Genomic DNA, 21557 nt, shown 5'->3' on the forward strand with positions numbered 1-21557 from the left:
GCTCTCGTTTTGAAGACGGAGGAGAAGACGGGCGTGGAGTGGCGCACCGCCGACGCCGAGCTTCTCCAAGAGAACCCACTTCGCATATCTCTCCATATATATCTCGCTTTGTCCTACAGGTACGCCGCCACTTCTCTCTTCTCAACCATCCCTAGTTCCGATTTCTCGGTCTACAAACTGGAACCTTTTTGTAGAAAGTTTTCGTCTTTGAGTTCTTCTTGACTGAGAATGTTCACCTTTTCTTTGCTTTTCCACTGTTCGATTGTTGTGTGATACTGTTGTTTGATCTCGGTTTACGATGATGTAGGATTTGGATCTTCTGAACCCATTCGCTTCTTCTGACTGCCCTTTCTCATGAAGTGAAGAATTGTTATGACCAAAATATTCTTTCTTGGTTGTGAGGCTCATCATCATCTAATTTCTTATAAACTAGTACTGTACATGCTTTTATAGATCCACATCAAAAACTTTTATGGGCATGCATGCAATGACAGCTGATTCGATTAGGTTTGCAATCGAGCTTGTGTTTGGATTTGACAACTTCGGGTGGTACTTATATGATGATTGGACCTCATTTCTTGGTCCATCATGAAATCCAGAGTGAATGATGACCGTAGAGAAGAATGGATCTTGTATTACTATTCACTGAACTAATGAATCCTCTGGGGAAGAAGGGATCACAGGATGGATTGAATTGTTTTGGCTCTTGAAGATTTTTAATTTTCAGATTTTGTTTTCCTGTAAATAGAATTTGAAATATATATATCTACCTATTTACATAATTATCAAAAACTTTTTGACACTTTTAAATAATAAAACATTTTTTATAGAAAGGATGTTTGACCATCAAAATGCAGGGAAAATTAATGTTAAAAGTAAGAAAAAATTACTGTTAAAAATATTTATAGTAAAAAAAAATTCAAAGTAGAAAATATTGTATTACTAATGCTTGTAGGAATTCTCAATGTTTTGATTCCAATCAAGTGTGAAATAGGCAAGTGTGATATAGACCTTGTCTCCATCATTTATCTATATCTATTTATATGTAAATAAATATAAGAGAGAGCAGAATTATACTTTGACTTCTCTAGAGAAAGAAAAGATGGGAAAAGAGCGAGGGAAAAACGATAAAAGGAACTATCCTTTGAGTTGTCTTAGATTTAAAATAGCATAAATAAATATTAATTAGCTTTTCTTTGAGTTACGAAGGAATTCTGTTTAAATTTGTCTTCAAATATTTTTCCTTCTTTAGTTGGATTCTGTTTTCAATTTATCTTTCACTCCCAAATCCATCCACCCTTGAGCAGTGTGTAACGTCGATAAGGAGGTTTCCCCTAAAATTTCATCTCAAGGGTAGAACACTGCTTCTACCCTTACTAAAATTTTCCGGTTAATTTGTACCTTGTCCACATTGTAGAAATTAGTTGTTGTATAGATGGTTAATGGAAAAATAAGATTCATTTAGTTTAAATAGTTGAGACAAACAGTGGATGATGATTTAATACAGAAATAAAATTCATTCAGCTGAGATGTAATGTAATGGTGCCAAATAGTTAAAGAGAAAAACATTTGCTGATGATGGTGAAATGGATAAATAAGATTCAACTAACTCCAAGTAGCTAAGATAAGCACTTTGGTGATGATGATGCGACCGATTAACTGACAACTATTATAAAAATTGTTGTGTTCAATAGCAACATTGTCTTATCCCCAAATAGTAAGATCCTTTACAGATAAACTTCCTTTCTTGGTTCATATTGTTATTTTTTTTTCTTTTAGTACAACGAACGTATGCTTCTATTCCATACAGTTCTATTGACAAGGGTGTTGTGAACAGTGGTGGACCTCAATTTGGACCAAGTCACAATCATGTTCAGAAGGAAGCAAAATTCTCAAGAGCAACAGGATCTTCAGGCTGTACAAGAACAGAAGGTAACCTATTGTCTTGTCAGTCGAATCTATGTGGTTTTGTCTATGATCCATCTATTAGTATTAAGGAATGATGATTCAGTTAGGACTAGATCTAGCACAAGAATTGCCTAGAGGTACAAAGATTCGTTTTGCTTTACTTGTCATTTTATTGGCATAATATTGTGAAGAAAACATTATAAAAATTCCAGTATGCCATGCTGACCATCAGATCGGTTCAACAAACAGGTTAAAGATCTGAGAGCAGTCACCGGACCCTCATTGTTCTGCAACAACGCATGTCTGAGGAGATACTTGGAAGCTCGGAACTGGAATGTCGATAAGTCAGAGAAAATGTTACAAGAGACACTTAAGTGGAGAGCGACTTTCAAACCTGAGGAAATTCGTTGGGTGAGCTCAATTGAGTTGATCCATCGCTAGCAGCTTAGGATACTTCCAAAAATATGGGTTTGTCACTCTACATTTTCATCGATTATTGCAGCACCAAGTTGCCACTGAAGGTGAAACCGGGAAAGCCTACAGAGCAGATTTCCGTGACCGAGAAGGGAGAACTGTTATTGTGATGAGACCAGCAAAGCAGGTGTCTTTGATGAATATATTGATTTCTCTGAAAAAGAAAACTAGAGTCATAAATGTAGATATAATTTTGCAAATGTTGCAGAACACATCATCGCATGAGGATCAACTCAGACATTTAGTGTATCTCCTAGAGAATGCAATCATCAACTTACCTGATGGCCAAGAGCAAATGATATGGCTTATAGACTTTACAGGATGGTCACTGGCCAATTCCGTCCCAATCAAGACCGCTCGAGAAACTGCCCACGTTTTGCAGAGTCACTATCCTGAGAGGCTTGCAGTTGCATTCCTATACAACCCTCCAAGAATTTTTGAATCGTTTTGGAAGGTCTCAGCCTCCTTTTCCAAAAACTATGTTCTATAACGAACAGTGCAATCTATAGTCTCGATGCTTGAGCCATTATCTAAAGCTTACTAGCTTTGCATGAACAGATAATCAAATACTTCTTGGATCCGAAAACATTTCAGAAGGTGAAGTTTGTGTACCCTAAGAATGAGGAGAGCGTGACACTGATGGCGAAGAACTTTGATCTCGAGATGCTACCTGAGGAATTTGGGGGGAAGAACAAAGCGCAATATAACCACGAGGAGTTCACTAAGCTGATGGCAGAAGATGATATTAAGATGGCCGCTCTTTGGGGGTTAGATGAGAAGACGAGTTTGCCCGGCCATCATCCAATTCATGGGAATTCAGCGTCCGAGGTTGCACCGGAGCCTGGGCATTTCACAGCACATGCAAGTTGAGATGGAACGCATTCCTTTTAAACAGTTTCTGTTTCAAATAATCCTGTGAAGCTTGTTGGCTTATGAACTATCATTTGTGAAATTAGACTTCGGAATTGTTACTTTGGTTGCTTTTATGAACCAACATTTGTGAAATTAGACTTCGGCATTGTTGCGGTTGCTCCTCTTAATGTTATTTGCTTTTATTGATTGTTTGATTGAATGGACCAAATAAAAAATCAGTTGCCATATTGGCAGCAATTTTAATTTGACACTATGTTGAATTCGAGTAGTTGTGGCTAAATCAATAAAAATGAAAAAAAAATTTATAGCAAATTGCTTAACACTAGGAGTAACAATTTAATTAAAGAAAACATATTACGTTTTGATCTAAAATTAATTAAACTTTTTTAAAAATAAATTATGTTATATAAAAATATTAAAATTAATTAGGAAGGATATCGACTTGAATTTAAGACAACTAAATTAGGAAGGAGAGGTGAAAAGGAATTCAGGTGCCTCCGTGGGTAAAAAGTTTATTATATTTAGCAGGCAGAGGCTCCGCGAACATTGCCTGAAACATCAAACTTTCATAATAAAGAATAAAGGGGTGCAAATTCACAAGCTATTAAAAAAGAGGACATACGGAAATTCAGCATAATGCAAATATGTTGCGAACAAAGTGCAGAAAACCAAAGGCTCCGATCGATAGTTCTACGCACGTAGACAGACTGACACCATATATATTGTAACGGAACTCATGTCAAGAACACTTCCATGAGTTGCATAATGAACGCTAGTACTTTCTCTTTATTTAACCTGTCGGAAACTTCAATCCGAGTAACATCGAATAATTGAATATGTGTTCGTGTTTGAGATTCCTGCAACTTAGATAAATTGAATGAACCCCTAGAGAAGATAATTTGGGCAGAGCACCTTTTTGGGAGTCATAAAAAACATATGAACTTGAATGTTCTCGATGTCTGGTAACGAGTAGTATGATGTTTATACGATCATAATGCTCATCATTCTAGTTGCATGACCATGAATAAATACATAGCAAATATAACACAAACTCTGGTGGGCTACTGAGCTCCAAATTAGATTGAACAAATTCATCTAAATTTCTTTTAGTTAATCAGCAATATGAATATTACGACATGATCCTCAAAACAAGTACGTTCGGTTAAATAAATAACATAAAACCTAATGAAAGAAAACACCTGAAACGAAATGGTGTAGACGCAATAATTGATGGTGACAAATTTCTTATGTAAAGAATAAAACACAAATGGATTGCTATCAGAAGCATATACCGTACCAAAAATTTAAAATGCTATATCTTTAAATAAAATCCATCAGAGGACGAGATGAAAAGATGCAATGATACATTTTTTATTATCATCAAATTAGCAGAGAGGCTTTGATAATCTAATACAAAGATAGCATCAAGCCAGCACATCTGGGTCACAAAGGCAAAGCACGTCCTGTGCCAAAAAGAACAACAAAAGATTAGGACAGAAATCATAGACCCACTACAATTCTGAAATAACTGTAGAAACTGGAAATAAGCTTACTTCTATTTGACCACACAGTTTCAGGCAACGAAAAAACAGAAACCTATAATTTTGATCCTTTTGTCTACTCTTATCGTGCATTTGGTTCATCAAAATGACTATTCTATTTCTGATGAATTGCTATGGAATAATTATTGTTATGTGCGGTTACAAAAATGACATACTTGGTTATCTCTTAATGTATTTGAAAAAAACAGATATTACTCCTCTCTTTCATTTTCCATAGAGCATCTATTGCTGCTCTATCCAAGTCTCCAAGAAATACATATTTTGGATAGGCAAGGCAGACTTAGGCAGTCAGCCAGCAAGACAGACTGAACCAGATGGACTAGACAAAGCCTTGTATATTACCCGAGGGATGTTTATCATTGTGAAAATTCATTCTTGTATATTACTAATAGCACTCCAATGACCAAATACAGGGATGAAAACGATCCATCTATTTCATCCATGAATCAGACTATGGATTACACATTGCTATTCTTTTCCTTGTGAACCCCATTCCTTAGGATCCCTGATTCCATGTCAATTCCATTCCATAAATCCTACGTAGCACAATAAAAAAACAAGAAAAAGAATGTATGGTTAATTCCACAAAAATCATGGTTTAAAATTCCTCACATGCAATGTTCCTCCCATTCTTCGTTGCACTCTTCAAAGCCATGGTCAGATGCGCTTGTTTAAACCTATCATCAAAATTATCAAAGACAAAAGTTCCAACTTTGCAATAAAAATCAAGACGATGACTACTCTTTGGATGCTAAAACCTTATGTAAGGCATTGGAAAAGGTGTCGAATTTTTACAGGAAAGACTAAATTAAATGACAAGTGCAAATGCTTATGTGCAGGACGAGAAACGAAGATTTGATGACTCCAGTAAAAAACGGCACAATCTTAAGGAAGTTCGTGGCTGATACCTTGGGAGAGCCAACTCCAGCAGGAAGAATCAACCGCGATGAAAGACTTGAGACGGGCCGATGCGATGGCGCTGTGAAGCGGCATCAACGATTCGACGCTTCCCAATGCCGGCGCCATGTATCTAACAAGCTCAAATCGGAAGTAATCAGGCTAATAGAACAAAAGCTACGAAAAAGAATCAAATTTTAAAACGAGGACAGTGGAGGGGAGTCCCTTCACCTCGTCAGAGTTGAGGAAGCTCTCCGAGACGGTGCAGATTTGGGGAGCAGAGACTTGGTGCGCCCCGCGACGGATCTCGCGGTGGCCATGGCGGCGGACCTGAAAAGTGACGCCATGGCTGTTTCTCGGAAGGAGCAGGGACGATGTATACGCGCTCTTAAACCCTAACCTGAGTGGATTTACATGCCTACCAAATCAACGGCCGTAGATTAATCGCAGCGTCAACGAAACGTTATCCTATTACTTTTTTTTTAGGAAAAAAAAACCTGAAAACAAACACCATTGAAAAGGCTAACTACACAGTTACCGATCACATCTCCGCTACCATTTTTGGATTTGAGCAGCCGGCGGCCGGCGGCGATCACCATAATTCATAATGCAAGCATAGCCTTGGAGAATTTCTCGGCGAGCGAGCTAGTAGCCGTATAAACATGGTGTGAATGGGATTTTCTAGAATGAATGAACAGGATTTCTAGTTTATTAAAAAACCCTTAATATTTTTTATAATATTTTTGTTCACTTCGACAACACAGGCGAAAGCAAACGACTACATGAAAAGTGTTACTGTTGTGGAAACGTTGTAAACTGGTCCATTCCTCTCTTCGTGTTCCATATCATTTTCCATGAAGAATCGGAAGCGTATTTATAAATTCCATGCATTGAAATGCTGAATTAGTATCTGTTTTTGCATGCAAATTGATGAATCGTATTTAGAGGTCAAGTGAACTAGCTAGTTCAGAGCCAATGCTAGCTGAAGGCCGTTGATGAAGTCGCTAGGAGAGGCTTTGTCCGCAAAGAAAAATAACTAAAAATGAAGGGGCTTAATTCACGTAGAAATTGCCAGAGGGCCCTGCACAGTCGCACCATTGCGAGAAGGCCGCCAAAGCACAGGTGAATTCTCAGTATAAATACACACAAATTTCTATTCTATTAATTAATTTCATAGTTCCTGATCCATATTTGTGGTCAATTTTCAAGCAAACAGTCATTACTGCACTACTACATCAAAGCGATTAAATTCGCTAACACGAGATTAAATTATATTATAGCAAAAGGCCTCACAAAATTTCCAGTGACGTCTCACTTTGTGTTAGTTTCGATCGTCTATATATTCTTCTCAATCATTTTCAGAGTCTATTTCCCTTTCACAGACTAAAAAAATCGTTCCCAAAGTATAAGGCTGTATATATTAAGGTTTATAAATTATATTCATGAATTTATGTTGGCGAGTCATTGTCCATCTTTTTTTTTAAAGAAGAAAGAAAATAGAAAAATATTGTTCAACGACTTGTTCATCTGAGTTAGGGAAACTTACTTTGTCTTTGTCTTCGTCTTTGTTTTATTATTCAAGATCATTTCATCAACTGATGGTGATATTCTGTTCCCTTATTAATGATGACTAAAGATATTCTTTCCTCCAATGTTGAAAAAGTTTTTCACTATAAAAACACACATTGAGAATAATTAAAATAAAAAAAAAACGTGCTCGACATGAAAATAATACTATATATTAATAATTATATTGCCAAAGCATTAATAATTATAATTCCGTTGTTTGTAACATTAATATTTTGCAGAACAGTCAAAGAATGAATATATAGGTGCAATGCAACTTTGAAGGAAGAATCTCAATGAGAACGTTCAATTTGTTCTATAAAAACAATTAATTAGAAAAATAGATCCAAAGTTTGATGATTTCTCATAATACTCCAATTAATATTTGTACCGAAGAAATTAAATAAAAAGGAAAAGAACACATAAAAAGGTTGCTAGACAATAATTATCAATTCAATTGGCAATTTAGATATTTGGACTTAATTCAATTAATTTTAATTTTAGAGGTAGATGATTTTTTTTCTTTAATTAGTTTATATATGTATTTGATAAATCTGAAACATAATTTATGTATATTCAGAATATATAGTTATCAATTTAAGCGTCACTGAGAAAGAAATGAGAAAAGGTGCGCGCACTGACGATTGTTAACCGACTCTGAGAGAACCCGGCCGGCGCATTGCTTCACAATCGCCCTACAATAATTTATGAGATGAACAAGCTAAGCTAGCATCGCTCGTCGATGGCAAACTGCAAGTGCTGAAAATGAGTCTGTCCTGAGCTAGAGAAAATGAAGTTGTGAGTTCAGCTAATTAATTTGCAACTCAATTTGATTTATAAGACTACAAGATCACAATTCTAAATTTACGTACGTAAAATTAAAATGTGAGAGACTCTTTTTAAAATATATAGCAAATTAATTTAAAAAGTAACTTGTGTAACTTTTGACACTATTTAATTGTTTAAGTTGCTTCCCATGCAGAAAAAAAAATTACTTCATTCAGAGTTAAAGGATGATTTAGATTGTTGGAGTAGTTACAGGTCATACGGTCAAAATTTTGCTTGCAAGTAAAACTTGGATGTCCAGACTGTTTCTAAAGAATTATGCCGTAGAGCAGCTGCCATTTAAATGTCAACAGTTCATATATTAATATTATATTCAAAAGATAAACAGTTCATATATTAATATTGTATTCAAAATATAATGAAATGGATGGATAGACTTTTCTTTTCTTTACTTCACTGTGTGGCTTAGACGCTTAGTCAACAAAATGGTTTGGAAGGAAGCTTCTATTGCGTCAGCAGCTGCGTCACCTACTCCTTCCTTCTAGAAGTCGATCGGCTCACATTTAGGGGGCGTTTGGTTCAGGGTTATCTTTGATAACCTTGGTTATCTGTCCAAGGTTATCAATGATAACCTTGTTTGGTTTAGGTTATCAATAATTCCCGAGTAATATAATATGACCGCCACGTCAGCAAAAGGGGTTATAAGCCTGTAATCTGATTACCTAAGCAGACTAAGGTATTTGACAAATCCGGGGTTAACAACAAATTTAGTACAAAAATATCCCCCTCGCTTTCTTATTATTATTATATTACTCCATCTCTTCTTCCCTCCTCCCTCTTTGAGCTCGAAGCCATGGTCTCCAAATTCTCAACCAGGCCCTCCTCCCGCCGCAGCCGGAGCCCCACCCGGCACCACTCCTCTGGAGGCAAGAGGAGTACCCCTCTTTCCTCCCCTTCGCCGGTCAAGGCCGCCATCACGCGCTCCGTCCGCTCCTGCCGCCGCCGCCTCGCCAAGCTCTTCTCCCGTCTCGCAGTCCTCGGTTGCGCCTCTCCCAGCCCCCGCAAGCGAGGATTCCGCCGCCTTAGCTCCACCCCCACCAAACCCCTCCTCCTCCCCTCTACTCCGACAGTCACGGCGGCGGCGAGGCTTCCGCCCCCTTCTTTCCCCGAGAAAAAAACCGTCTTTTTGGACCTCGACGAGACCATGGTTCACTCCCGCACCGACTCCCCGCTCGATCGCTACGACTTCGCCGTCCACCCCTCGATCGACGGCCGCGTCGTGCCCTTCTACGTCCTCAAGAGGCCGGGAGCCGACGAGCTGCTCCGCGCCGCCGCCGCGGTGTTCGAGGTAGTGGTGTTCACCGCGGGGCTGTGGAAGAGTTAATTTGATCTCGACGACTGTTCGTGTAAGTTTCTGAACTTTGTTTTTGTTGTTGATCAGAAGAGGAATAAAAAGTGCGATGGACCAGTGCGGTGGAGATGGTAGGTGGGGAGAGAAGAGAGAAGAGAGAAGCCGTCGGCGGAAGAACGCGGGCGAGAAAGAGGAGCGATTGGAGCGGCGGAGGGAAGGGATTGGAGAAAGAGAAATTGAGGGATGGGTTAAGCAGGAAGGATAATATTGTAAATTTTAAATTACGGTATATGTTAAAACCTTCTACCAAACAAGTTTTTATTATATAACTTAGATTTGAACCAAACACATTTGGTTATATTTTATTCCCTATAACCTTGGTTATGTGATTACTAGGTAATCACATAACCAAGGTCATATATTATATAGGTGTTTGCAAATATGCCATCCAGTCAAGTACCATTGGAATAATTAATTATACTTAATAATCAAGGTGGAATTATATTCCAGTAATTATGTAGTCGTATTATAGTTGAATTTGTCTTAATATCCAATTCAATTGATTTATTAGAACTTATGTATTTCAAGAATTTATTATGGACTTTACTGGGAGTCTCATACTCATTGGATTTGTGCCAGAAACTGCCGATCGAGGGACCAGCGTATCGTAGAAAATGTTATTTAACATAAAAAATCCAACATAAATAAGCATGATTAAATAAAATGTCATGTTGGATCATCAAAACGGTCAGGAAATTGACATTTTTTAATCTACAAGAGGTCAAATACAATAGAAAAGATATTTTTTAATCTTTTTTTTTTTTTTTTTTAAGTTGCGGAGTAGGTCCGTTGGTACACAAAGTCTTCTCAAATTTGCGGAGTAGATCCGTTCGTACAAGGTTACCTTCAATGTAATCTAACTATTTATTTTCCATCCTCTGCGAAGTGGCAATCATGGTCTCATGGAGTTGAAGTCGGCATCCATCGAGATGGGCGACACGCTCTTCCTCCTCTTCACCCTCTCCCTCTGCCTCATCGCCTGGTTCCTCCTCTCCATCTTCACTAAGAAGACGAAGCAGCAGCGCCTCCGCCTCCCTCCGGGCCCGCCCCACGTCCCACTCCTCACTCCGCTCCGCTTCCTCCGTCGCAGCTCCTTCGACCTCGAGCCCCTCCTCCGTCGCTTCCGAGCCCGCTACGGCCCCATCTTCGCTCTCCGCCTCACAAAGAATCCCTCCATCTTCATCGCCGACCATGCCCTCACCCACGACGCTCTCGTCCGCAACGGCGCCGCCTTCTCTGACCGTCCATTCGGAAACCAGGCAAACCGCCTCCTCAACGCCAATCAGACCTCCATCACCTCCGCCGCCTACGGTCCCCTCTGGCGGACCCTCCGCCGCAACCTTACCGCCGTCGTTCTCCACCCCTCCCGCATCCGCCGCTACGCTGACGCCCGCCGCTGGGTCCTGGGCATCCTATTCAGCCGCCTCCGCGCCCAGGCGGCGGCCGAGGAGGGTGTTGTGGTGGTGATGCAGAACTTCCAGTTCGCCATGTTCTCCCTCCTCGCCCTCGTCTGCTTCGGCGAGAAGCTCGACGAGAAGACCATCGAGGCCATCGAAGAAGTTCAGAAGATCGCCAACGCCTCCTTCGCAAAACGCGCCATCTTCTCCTTCTTCCCCACCGTCACCAAGATCGTCTTCCGCCGCCTCTGGAATAGCCTCCTCGAGCTCCGCCGCCGGCAGGAGGCGCTCTTCGTGCCCCTTATCCGCGCACGGCGGGAGATCCACAAGGTCCGGAAATCACAAGGGGTGGAAATAGAAGAAGGCGGAGTCTACTCCTACGTTGACTCGCTCCTCGATCTTCGAGCGCCGTTCTCCGGAGGCGAGCGGGAGCTCAGTGAGGGCGAGATGGTGACGCTCTGTTCCGAAGTTCTCTCAGGAGGGACAGATACCACAGCGACGGCTCTGCAGTGGATCATGGCGCACCTGGTGAAGGAGCCCCACATCCAAGAGAAGCTCTATGAGGAGATCCGGCGAGTGGAAGCGGAGGAGGGGGAGACAATCACGGAGGAGATGATGCAGCAGAACAAGTTGCCGTACTTGAAGGCGGTGATCATGGAGGGGCTCCGACGCCATCCGCCAGGCCACTTCGTGCTGCCGCACACGGTGAAGGAGGACATGGAATTTCATGGGCATCTAATCCCCGCCGGAGCGGTGGTGAACTTCACGGTGGCGGAGATGCAGTGGGACGAGAAGGTATGGGCGACGCCGATGGAATTCCGGCCGGAGAGGTTTCTCCCAGGAGGGGAGGGGGAGGACGTGGACATCACAGGGAGCAGGGAGATTAAGATGATGCCGTTCGGGGTGGGGAGGAGGATCTGCCCGGGGCTGGCGCTGGCGCTGCTGCACCTAGAGTTCTTCGTCGCCAACTTGGTGAAGGAGTTCCAGTGGAAGCCTGCGGTGGAAGGGGAGGAAGTCGACCTGACGGAGACACTAGAGATGACCATCATCATGAAGCATCCCCTGCGAGCTCGAATCACTCCGAGACCATCGATCGCGAACTAGATGTCATATCGTGCAGTTAGATTTATCATCTTTAATTCTGTCCCTGTAATTTTATATATCCTAATCTGATCTGAATAATTGAATCGACCTGTTTCTCTTTTATAGAATAAATAAATAAAAATTGTGGTATTTATTCGTGAAGGTTGCTATATATTTTGATGGGAGAAGACGGTGCCGACAATAAAAGGAGAGTAATTAGAAAACCGCCTTGTCATCACAAATATTTATCGTGTCTATTAGTGTAGATGTGAAAAATAGATTAATCAATCATAATTAATTAAGGATCAGTTAATATATTAGTTTCATAATTAATATATATATATATATATATATATATATATATATATATATATATATATATATATATATATATAAACAGATTATCATAATTAATTAAGGATCACTTCCTTAATTAATATTAGTTTATATATAGAAATAGATTATGATTGTAATCATTCTTAAGATCTCTTGCTTAATTAATATATATTAACGTGTATAAATGAAGAAGTTCATGTGTAATAAAAAATTAAAAATATCAGTAATATTCCTTTTATTCTCTTTGACTTTTATCATTTTATGTATTTCTTTCTTATCATTTTAAGGGTTTCAGCATCATTGTGTCCTAAGATTTTAGTTTTGCTCTAGTTCTGATACACACTAGTTCAGGCCTTAACATTGAAACTGCATTTCACCCTATTATGTACTTAGAATTGGAGAATTTACTTTTGCAAAGTTTAGTCTATGTTTTAATTCCTAACTGTTCCGGCTAGATCCCGGTGACAGTCAAGACACCAGTCAATATTATACCACCTCAAACGCCTCCCGCCTATCCGCAAGCCTGAATCAGTGAATAAGAACTGAAAGGAGAGTTAGATGGGTGCCGGGGGTTCCCGGCAAGCCACTCCGACGTCCAAGTCAGTAGGTTTTTCAAAGAAGGAAGAAGAACGAATAATAGTAGTAGTTGCCGAAGTTCGAAGGAGGAGTTTTCGTACATGAAGGGAAGTTTTTATACTTACAAGGAGGTAGTCACGTATTCCCTTCAAGGTGAATTACTGTCGGCTATCAGATAGACCAATTCTGTTGATTATTGCCAGATGTCCAATTAAGATGGCATATAGGAGATAGGACTTGTCACCTCATAACCACTTTCTATTTTTTAGTCATGCGGCCTACCTTTACATTTTTACTGTGAGGAGGAGCAGGCGAGGATCTAGGGCACCAGTTTTGACAACTTAGTAACCGTCCTTGCCTTTCTAATTCGGATTGCCCGTGTTGTTGTCGTTTAGCACCGGGGATGATGAGAAGAGGTCGTGTTCCTAAGTTGATTCGGGGGTCGATTAGACAACCGACCCATCTGAGCTAAAGGAGTGACTGGTTATGGTGGAGTGGATCAGCTCGAGCAGAGACTGATCCCTTAAGGTTGTTGAGTTGACAGTAGAGCCAGACCCTTAGACACTGGGCATGCTGAGCCAAGATGACTCTAAATTCATGAGTGTCAATGATAAAAGGTTGATACAGCACCGAGCCCTAGGACAACGAGATTGTTAACCAGCAAAATCTGAGCTCTGTTCATAGAGGCTACCGAACCATACAGGGAGCTGAGCCCTGAAGGTAGAGATTGTTGAACCATACAAGGAGCTGAGCCCTGAATGTAGAGGCTTCTAAACCATACAGGGAGCTGAGCCCTGAAGGTTAAGATTGTTGAAACATACAGGGAGCTGACCCCTGAATGTAGAGACTTCTGAACCATACAGGGAGTTGAGTCCTGAATGTAGAGGCTTCCAAACCATACAGGGAGCTGAACCCTGAATATAGAGGCTTCTGAACCATACAGGGAGCTGAACCCCGGATGGCGGGTCAATTAGGTCTGACTGAATCTTTGTGAGCTAGGACCTGTAAAGCGAGAAAAAGGATGGAATTGACCCAATGTCTAGGTCAATGATGACTGGGCTTATAATGTGATGTTGCCACGTCGTATTAATTGTTGACCTAATTGGGGCTTTTATTGCCATGTAGGACCACGGGATGTTCACCGGATCACTAACCATTCCTTCAACGAATTGTAGAGATTTTAAATTCAATTACTTGCTCAACTCATCATCTTCACTGATATGATATGCAACAACGTAACCTTAGAGTTTCCTCACAGCTAGTGAACAGGAGTAGTAGAAAAAGCGTTTCATATCTAGTTAAGGGATTGTATTTACTAACTACTTACAGCATTGTTAATGGGTTTTCTTGTTTTCAAACATGTCTTTACAATTTACATCAAAACAAGTTTCAACTATCTGTTTTTGGTACTAATTAAAGGAATTGGATCAAAGGGCTGTAGAGTGGTTATAAGGATCATAAATCAGTAAAAACAACTCTGTTCTACTCTTTAGGCATCCTTTATCTCATCCTGGAGAAATCTTGATTTAAGCTAGAGTTTTAGTTTCCAGGCGCAATGAAATATGCTACTGGTGCCGATGACATGTCGAGTTGGCGTCGTCTGGCACATATAGAAGAAGACGAGGAAGAAAGATATCACCGCTGCAGAGGTATGATGATTTCGCTTTGAGGCGAGTTGATTTTGAACGTCGAGGTAGGCCTTTTTTGCTTTCTGACATGAACAAGGATTCGAAAATGCGGAAGGAGTAGAGGAAGGAAATTAAGAAAGCCTACTTGGAAGCTCGTCAGAGCCATAACCGTCGAAAGCAATGCTGAGTTTGCTTCCGGAGGCGTCCATCAAAGGTTCTCCGGCGTGTTGTCGTCTTGGCCTGTGTGTATATGCCTCAGTCCTCACCCGTATCTGTGGAGAGGATGTCAGATTTTGATCCATGCTGTCCAGATACTGCATTGTACAAATAATTTTCGTGTTCTTTTGGAAAAGAGATAATTTCCTTCATACCGATACTAATACTTTCTGTACTGTTCCATCATAGATGGAATCGAAGTTCTTTCGCGGTTTGTTGGCGTCGGATTCAAAGCGAGGACCGAATCTCAAGGTCGTCAATTCTTCCTGAAGCTGGGTTACAGCCATGAGGTGAAGTTCGCCGTTCCTTCGGCGGTTCGAGTTTTCTGCTTCAGATCCAACATAATCTCCCGCACCGGCATTGACAAATAGAGGGTGCGTCAGTTCGCCGGCGCCATTAAAATCTGGAAGCCTTCCGAGGTGTACAAAGGCAAGGGAATTTTGTACATAGATGAAGTCGTGAAGAAAAAACAAGGAAAGAAATCAAACTGAAGCTAAAACATTGAGTTTAATTTATAATCTATATATGTTATTTCTTTTTTCAGAGATAGGAAGCTTTTGATCTGAGATGTGAAATTATTGATTTACTTATATACTTAAATGACGCCCCAGAAGAAGACATTTGGATGGGTTTGTTTCTGTAAAATATTACTCGCTCGCTCCTCGTGAAATTTGCGTCCTGAAATTTTTTATGTCTGGAATCTGTCCACTCTATTATTATAAAGTATATATATATCTAATATGCTATGAAATCCAAGCAAACGATGGGATCAAAGCTTGTCCGTATCCGTCGAGTCCGTCCAACCAATTGCAAAGCACGTGTCGCGAGAGCGTTGGTCATATGTGGTATGGGGAAAACCAGTCACCCCGGCCCCATCGTCCGCCCGTCGCCCAACCGGCAACCGATCCAAGCACATGCCAGGCCAGGCCAAGCCCACTGTCTTCTCGCGTCGCCGTCGGTTTCAGAAAACACAAACCCACCGTTTCGTTCAATTATTTATTTAAATATATTCCGTTCCACCAAACATCATTATATTATAAGTAAACAAACAACACGACACTCGAATGCAAGCAATCAAATTTGTTTTGATTGATCAGCAATGGCTCCCTCTGCTGCCATGCTCTTCCTCAGTTATCACCAGTGGAAGAACCCCCACCAATCTCCTCCTGTTCTTTCTACTTCTAATTTCTTCATGAAGTTTTCTCGTCCCTCGCGGTGTGAAAGGCCTCCGTCAGTCAGTGAAGCTGGGCGGTAAGGAAACGACGGCGACGGAGATGGAGATGGAGATGGAGGACGAGTTCCAGGAGGCGGTTCAGCTCAGCTGCTGGTCCCTATAATTAAGGCATCGATCCATGGATGGATATACACACATATACACGTGTGTGTGTGTGTGAGCTGTTTGTTACAAATGTGTATGATCTCAATATTGTGAAATGTAAATAAAATGCTAATTTATATTTATAGGGATCAGATACCTAATTTGAATTCACAGAAAGTGCTAATTTATATACTAACCAACGCATTCAAAATGGATATATTATCTATGGCAATTGGCGCCGGCGATGCTATTTATTTGGGTCATGAGAAAATTATTTTCAATTTTAATACTTAAATAAAATTTTTATGATTAAAAAGAAAGATAAAATAAATAGTTGCCGTTGAATATAGTTTTTAGAGGTAATGATGCCACAAAAACGAAAATACTAAACCAAGTTCTAATTTGCCAAGTAATCGGCGGTTTGGTCCATTCTTATAAAATCGGGCCGGTAGAAGAATCAGGTTTAATCGCAATCGCCCGCTCTCCCAACGCCACGACCTACATCTTGTCCCTCAGCTACATGGATCTGAGTCTGACCACTCCTCGTCCTTGCCACCGCTGCTGAATTTCGATCGTCAAATAGCACACGCTCGGCACGTCCAAGTCTAGGCTACGATTAGCAATGAAGGTCAGTCGCACAATATTTATGATCGCATCGATTCGTGTGTTTATTTTCTTCCCTGTTCGCACTGGTGCGGAAACAGATAGCGGTGGAAGGATGCTTGCACGGGGAGTTAGATAAGGTTACGCCACGATTCAGCATATCGAGCAGGTGGAGAACACGAAGATTGACCTACTTCTTTGCTGCGGCGACTTTCAGGTATTTTAATTAACCATTTTCTTTATGAAACTTTATATAAGCTAGCAAGCCAATATGAATCTGCTAAAATGATCTAACCTAAGAATAATATATTTTAGGAGCTGAGGAATGGGAACCAGGTAGATTAATGGCGATCATGATTCAGAGGAAAATGAAGCAAAGGGGAGAAATTGACGTTAAAAATGGCTAAACTGCAGATGAAAGGTCTTTCTATCAAACATTAGCATGTGGCTATCATACAATTTCTTGCGAAAACCCTAAAATTCTGTAATATGATTTCCACTTTCACCTGAATATGACCTTTCATTAATTTTGGGCACATTCTATTTGACTTGGATAGCACAACGTAGAGTCAATGTATCTAATGTCTTAACAAACAACAAATATACCTAAATTTTTTAGGACCCTAATAAAAATTGTAGAAGCCATCAATTTTTATGAAATTGAACCCCTCCCCCACCCCAACTCACTTACCTAGGAGGGAAGTTGTAAGCTAAACTGATGCAAGATATCATTACCTTACTACTGTCGGTCCAAATGATATCATTAATGAACAAGACTTAAAGTATTTTCCTTCCCCTTTTGTTTTTACTGAATGGTTAAATGCACCTTCTTCTTGGGACAATATTCTAGAAATAATAGATCTCATCCTAATTTTGTCTTCACAATAGTGAAATTCAACGTATTACTTTTGTTTCAAATAATATTTTCTTGTTATCCATCAAATTCAGCCTCGTTTCTTAACCAGTGAGATATTTGGCAATTCTTTTGTTGAATTACAGTAATCTGCTATAGAAGGAAATAATTTGCAACAATGCACCTTGTATCAGTCTAACAAAATCTGGCAACCCCGTATAACTGGTGTATGCATTATAAAACAAATCTTTCAAGCAAGTGGATTTATCTAATATCAACAAGCAAATTATATTTTCCTCTTGTATGCCTCAATTCACATCTTTTTTTATTCCTTAATCTCTGCAGGCAGTTAGAAATGAAAAATGATCTTGACAACTTAATTTGCCACCCAATGTATTGAATTTGAATTCATTTTGGAAATATTATTCTGGGCAAGCAGTAGCACCTGTTCCAACTATATTCATTGGTGGGAACCATGAAGCATCAAACTACTTATGGGAATTGTGAATCTCTTTTCCCTCATATAGGCATGTGATGCATTTATTTATTTTCTATTTTGAATTTTTTTCTTTGATCATAACATAAAAAGAGTATGTGGAATGGTTTATAGTTACATTTAGAATAATTTAAATGATAATCTAACTTATAAGGGTTTTTGCATATGTACCATTTTGAAGTTTGAAAGTTGTTTTTAACCTTTCAAAGTGAGACAGTTTAGCCATATTTCTGTCCCAATTATCAAGTGCTCCACATATCTTCGACAACCCACACTGTTAAAAGTTTGACATTTAGTTATATTTCATATCTTATAGGACTCATAATTTTATCATCTACACCAACCTTAGATTGGTTGACAGAAACTATGATTACCTCAAATAATTTTATCCTCAAATAAAAGACCATCATACATTAATCAAGATCAATTTGACGTCCAATTTTTTGATCTATCAGATTTCTTTGTCCCCATGTTCGATTTTTTTGATCCGTCAAAACTATCTAATATCGGATGTAATTGACTTTCTAGGTTTTATCTATTTCAAGAATTTATTATTTTCGGAGTCCCATACTCATTGGATTTGTGCCAGAACTGGTCTTAATGGGTTCGGTTGATCTTATGTCGGATTAAATATGGCATAGAAAAGGTTTTTTTTTTTAAAAAAAAAAGTTGCGGAGTAGATACGTAGGTACACAAATCTTCTCAAATTTGCGGACTAGATTCGTTCATACAAAAATGATAAATCTCAGTCAGTCTCATAGACTCAATCTGAAGATGACCAATTCAGTTTCATAAAAATTTTCCACCGACCATCATAAATCAGAAAGCACATACACGATCAATTCAAATGCCCATTATCTTTTAATTGTGTTCTCCATTTGAAATTTTTTTTTATAAATACGTAGCTGAGGATCAAACCACATATTCTGAATCAGAATCCAAATGTTTTACACCATTGCCCCGGACTAATCCGTTCGTACAAGGTTACTTTCAATGCAATCTAACTATTTATTTTCCATCCTCTGCGAAGTGGCAATCATGGTCTCATGGAGTTGAAGTCGGCATCCATCCAGATGGGCGACACGCTCTTCCTCCTCTTCACCCTCTCCCTCTGCCTCATCGCCTGGTTCCTCCTCTCCATCTTCACTAAGAAGACGAAGCAGCAGCGCCTCCGCCTCCCTCCGGGCCCGCCCCACGTCCCACTCCTCACTCCGCTCCGCTTCCTCCGTCGCAGCTCCTTCGACCTCGAGCCCCTCCTCCGTCGCTTCCGAGCCCGCTACGGCCCCATCTTCGCTCTCCGCCTCACAAAGAATCCCTCCATCTTCATCGCCGACCATGCCCTCACCCACGATGCTCTCGTCCGCAACGGCCCCGCCTTCTCTGACCGTCCATTCGGAAACCAGGCAGACCGCCTCCTCAACGCCAATCAGACCATCATCACCTCCGCCGCCTACGGCCCCCTCTGGCGGACCCTCCGCCGCAACCTTACCGCCGTCGTTCTCCACCCCTCCCGCATCCGCCGCTACGCTGACGCCCGCCGCTGGGTCCTGGGCATCCTAGTCAGCCGCCTCCGCGCCCAGGCGGTGGCCGGGGAGGGTGTTGTGGTGGTGATGCAGAACTTCCAGTTCGCCATGTTCTCCCTCCTCGCCCTCGTCTGCTTCGGCGAGAAGCTCGACGAGAAGACCATCGAGGCCATCGAAGAAGTTCAGAAGATCGCCAGCGCCTCCTTCGCAAAACGCGCCATCTTCTCCTTCTTCCCCACCGTCACCAAGATCGTCTTCCGCCGCTTCTGGAATAGCCTCCTCGAGATCCGCCGCCGGCAGGAGGCTCTCTCCGTGCCCCTTATCCGCGCACGGCGGGAGATCCACAAGGCCCGGAAATCACAAGGGGTGGAAATAGAAGAAGGCGGAGTCTACTGCTACGTTGACTCGCTCCTCGATCTTCGAGCGCCGTTCTCCGGAGGCGAGCGGGAGCTCAGTGAGGGCGAGATGGTGGCGCTCTGTTGCGAGGTTCTCTCAGGAGGGACAGATACCACAGCGACGGCTCTGCAGTGGATCATGGCGCACCTGGTGAAGGAGCCCCACATCCAAGAGAAGCTCTATGAGGAGATCCGGAGAGTGGAAGCGGAGGAGGGGGAGACAATCACGGAGGAGATGATGCAGCAGAACAAGTTGCCGTACTTGAAGGCGGTGATCATGGAGGGGCTCCGACGCCATCCGCCAGGCCACTTCGTGCTGCCGCACACGGTGAAGGAGGACATGGAATTTCATGGGCATCTAATCCCCGCCGGAGCGGTGGTGAACTTCACGGTGGCGGAGATGCAGTGGGACGAGAAGGTATGGGCGACGCCGATGGAATTCCGGCCGGAGAGGTTTCTCCCAGGAGGGGAGGGGGAGGACGTGGACATCACAGGGAGCAGGGAGATTAAGATGATGCCGTTCGGGGTGGGGAGGAGGATCTGCCCGGGGCTGGCGCTGGCGCTGCTGCACCTAGAGTTCTTCGTCGCCAACTTGGTGAAGGAGTTCCAGTGGAAGCCTGCGGTGGAAGGGGAGGAAGTCGACCTGACGGAGATACTAGAGATGACCATCATCATGAAGCATCCCCTGCGAGCTCGAATCACTCCGAGACCATCGATCGCGAACTAGATGTCATATCGTTCAGTTAGATTTTTCATCTTTCTGTCCCTGTAATTTTATATATCCTAATCTCTGAATAATTGATCGACCTGTTTCCCTTTTATAGAATAAATAAAAATTGTGGTATTTTTTGGTCAAGGTTGCTATTTTGACGGAGAAGACGGTGCCGACAAAAAAAGGGGAGCAATGAGAAAGCCGCCTTGTCATCACAACTATTTATCGTGTCTATTAGTGTAGATGTGAAAAATAGTTATGTACCAATTTGTCATAATTATGACTGTTCTTACTTGGAGGGATGGGGAAGATGAGGAGAGAAGGGATAGAAAAGTGGAGGGGTGGGTAAGAGAGGGGCAAAAAGGATATTAAAATTCACAACCCTTCTCAAAATCTGATCACCTTTATTTGATCAGTAATGAAGCATCCTTTGTTTTCTACCTATTTTTGGATTTTTTGTAAATACGGATATAAACATTTTCTTCCATTTTCTCTCCTTTACATCCAAGTAACTTTTTTTCTCTGTTTTCTTCGCTCAGCCTCTACCTTCTCCCCCTCCCCCCTCCCCCCTCCCCCCTCCCCCCTCCCTCTCTTTCTTGCTGAGGCTTTAATTTTCTAGGAGTGCATATTGTTGAATTGTAACTTCTTAATGTCGCAATAGCTTACCATGTGATTACATTCATACTTATAATTTTTCTTGTTTTTTGGTATCGTATGAATGTTGATAACATCTATTTATTGGTGTGATGGTATCAGTTTGCTAGATATTATGGTGGATGGATCCATCCACCATAGATAGTTTTTATTTCTGGATGGGCTTCTCTTGGGAGCGATTAAGTTTGGCAACATAAGAATTGGTGGAATCTCTGGGATTTATAAGCCCGGCTGTTATCATCTAGGCAAGTTTAATTTTCAATCAATATATGTGCTTACTTATTTTTGTG

The 21557-nt window shown here is 41.3% G+C and overlaps 5 protein-coding genes, 1 long non-coding RNA gene and 1 pseudogene across 7 annotated transcripts; 6 read left to right on the plus strand and 1 right to left on the minus strand.

Annotated features, from left to right (window-relative positions):
- The first annotated feature begins 71 nt into the window (after positions 1-71).
- On the plus strand, positions 72-3252 carry LOC141846557 (uncharacterized). Its single transcript, XM_074734594.1, has 6 exons — positions 72-119; positions 1838-1932; positions 2158-2319; positions 2411-2509; positions 2591-2836; positions 2941-3252. Exons 2-6 carry the CDS (start codon positions 1870-1872, stop codon positions 3250-3252), a joined length of 882 nt encoding a protein of 293 aa, XP_074590695.1. The 5' UTR covers positions 72-119; positions 1838-1869.
- Positions 3253-4505: 1253 nt separating this feature from the next.
- On the minus strand, positions 4506-6087 carry LOC141846767 (uncharacterized). Of its 2 annotated transcripts, XM_074734810.1 has the most exons (4): positions 5946-6087; positions 5726-5847; positions 5430-5494; positions 4506-4718 (listed from the first exon to the last, which is right to left on the minus strand). In XM_074734810.1, the coding sequence occupies exons 1-3, from the start codon at positions 6059-6061 to the stop codon at positions 5475-5477; spliced, it is 258 nt and encodes an 85-aa protein (XP_074590911.1). In that variant the 5' UTR covers positions 6062-6087; the 3' UTR covers positions 4506-4718; positions 5430-5474. The 2 variants fall into 2 exon arrangements, with proteins under 2 accessions (XP_074590911.1, XP_074590912.1); XM_074734811.1 differs by lacking the exon at positions 5430-5494 and having other exon boundaries at positions 4508-4718.
- Positions 6088-8919: 2832 nt separating this feature from the next.
- On the plus strand, positions 8920-10457 carry LOC141846196 (uncharacterized). The gene is made up of 2 exons (XM_074734195.1): positions 8920-9472; positions 10364-10457. Exon 1 carries the CDS (start codon positions 8920-8922, stop codon positions 9448-9450), a length of 531 nt encoding a protein of 176 aa, XP_074590296.1. The 3' UTR covers positions 9451-9472; positions 10364-10457.
- Positions 10363-12107, plus strand: LOC141846195 (cytochrome P450 89A2-like). The gene has a single exon (XM_074734194.1). The coding sequence runs from the start codon at positions 10380-10382 to the stop codon at positions 11976-11978; it is 1599 nt and encodes a 532-aa protein (XP_074590295.1). The 5' UTR covers positions 10363-10379; the 3' UTR covers positions 11979-12107.
- A 2795-nt stretch (positions 12108-14902) lies between these two features.
- On the plus strand, positions 14903-15204 carry LOC141846558 (large ribosomal subunit protein uL6m-like; annotated as a pseudogene).
- Positions 15205-16734: 1530 nt separating this feature from the next.
- Positions 16735-17170, plus strand: LOC141845996 (uncharacterized). Its single transcript, XR_012603312.1, has 2 exons — positions 16735-16851; positions 16950-17170. It is a non-coding gene; the product is annotated as an uncharacterized LOC141845996 (long non-coding RNA).
- Positions 17171-19013: 1843 nt separating this feature from the next.
- LOC141846607 (cytochrome P450 89A2-like) lies at positions 19014-20745 on the plus strand. Its single transcript, XM_074734643.1, has one exon. It carries the CDS (start codon positions 19030-19032, stop codon positions 20626-20628), a length of 1599 nt encoding a protein of 532 aa, XP_074590744.1. The 5' UTR covers positions 19014-19029; the 3' UTR covers positions 20629-20745.
- Positions 20746-21557: the final 812 nt, after the last annotated feature.

The sequence above is a fragment of the Curcuma longa genome, chromosome 15 (genome assembly GCF_044706935.1).
Source record: "Curcuma longa cultivar G26 ecotype Majalengka, Jawa Barat chromosome 15, ITB_CL_G26_1.1, whole genome shotgun sequence".
In the NCBI taxonomy this organism is placed as follows: domain Eukaryota; kingdom Viridiplantae; phylum Streptophyta; class Magnoliopsida; order Zingiberales; family Zingiberaceae; genus Curcuma; species Curcuma longa.

What these genes read in the sequence shown, in the direction of transcription:
- LOC141846557 (XM_074734594.1), top strand. Translation starts at nt 1,870, where the DNA reads ATGTTCAGAAGGAAGCAAAATTCTCAAGAGCAACAGGATCTTCAGGCT. An exon ending in AGGCTGTACAAGAACAGAAG is followed by an intron (nt 1,933 to 2,157) that starts GTAACCTATTGT and finishes TTCAACAAACAG; the next exon opens with GTTAAAGATCTGAGAGCAGT. An exon ending in AACCTGAGGAAATTCGTTGG is followed by an intron (nt 2,320 to 2,410) that starts GTGAGCTCAATT and finishes CGATTATTGCAG; the next exon opens with CACCAAGTTGCCACTGAAGG.
- LOC141846767 (XM_074734810.1), bottom strand. Translation starts at nt 6,061, where the DNA reads ATGGCGTCACTTTTCAGGTCCGCCGCCATGGCCACCGCGAGATCCGTC. An exon ending in GCTTCCTCAACTCTGACGAG is followed by an intron (nt 5,848 to 5,945) that starts GTGAAGGGACTC and finishes TGAGCTTGTTAG; the next exon opens with ATACATGGCGCCGGCATTGG. An exon ending in CTGGAGTTGGCTCTCCCAAG is followed by an intron (nt 5,495 to 5,725) that starts GTATCAGCCACG and finishes TTTTGATGATAG; the next exon opens with GTTTAAACAAGCGCATCTGA.
- LOC141846196 (XM_074734195.1), top strand. Translation starts at nt 8,920, where the DNA reads ATGGTCTCCAAATTCTCAACCAGGCCCTCCTCCCGCCGCAGCCGGAGC.
- LOC141846195 (XM_074734194.1), top strand. Translation starts at nt 10,380, where the DNA reads ATGGAGTTGAAGTCGGCATCCATCGAGATGGGCGACACGCTCTTCCTC.
- LOC141846607 (XM_074734643.1), top strand. Translation starts at nt 19,030, where the DNA reads ATGGAGTTGAAGTCGGCATCCATCCAGATGGGCGACACGCTCTTCCTC.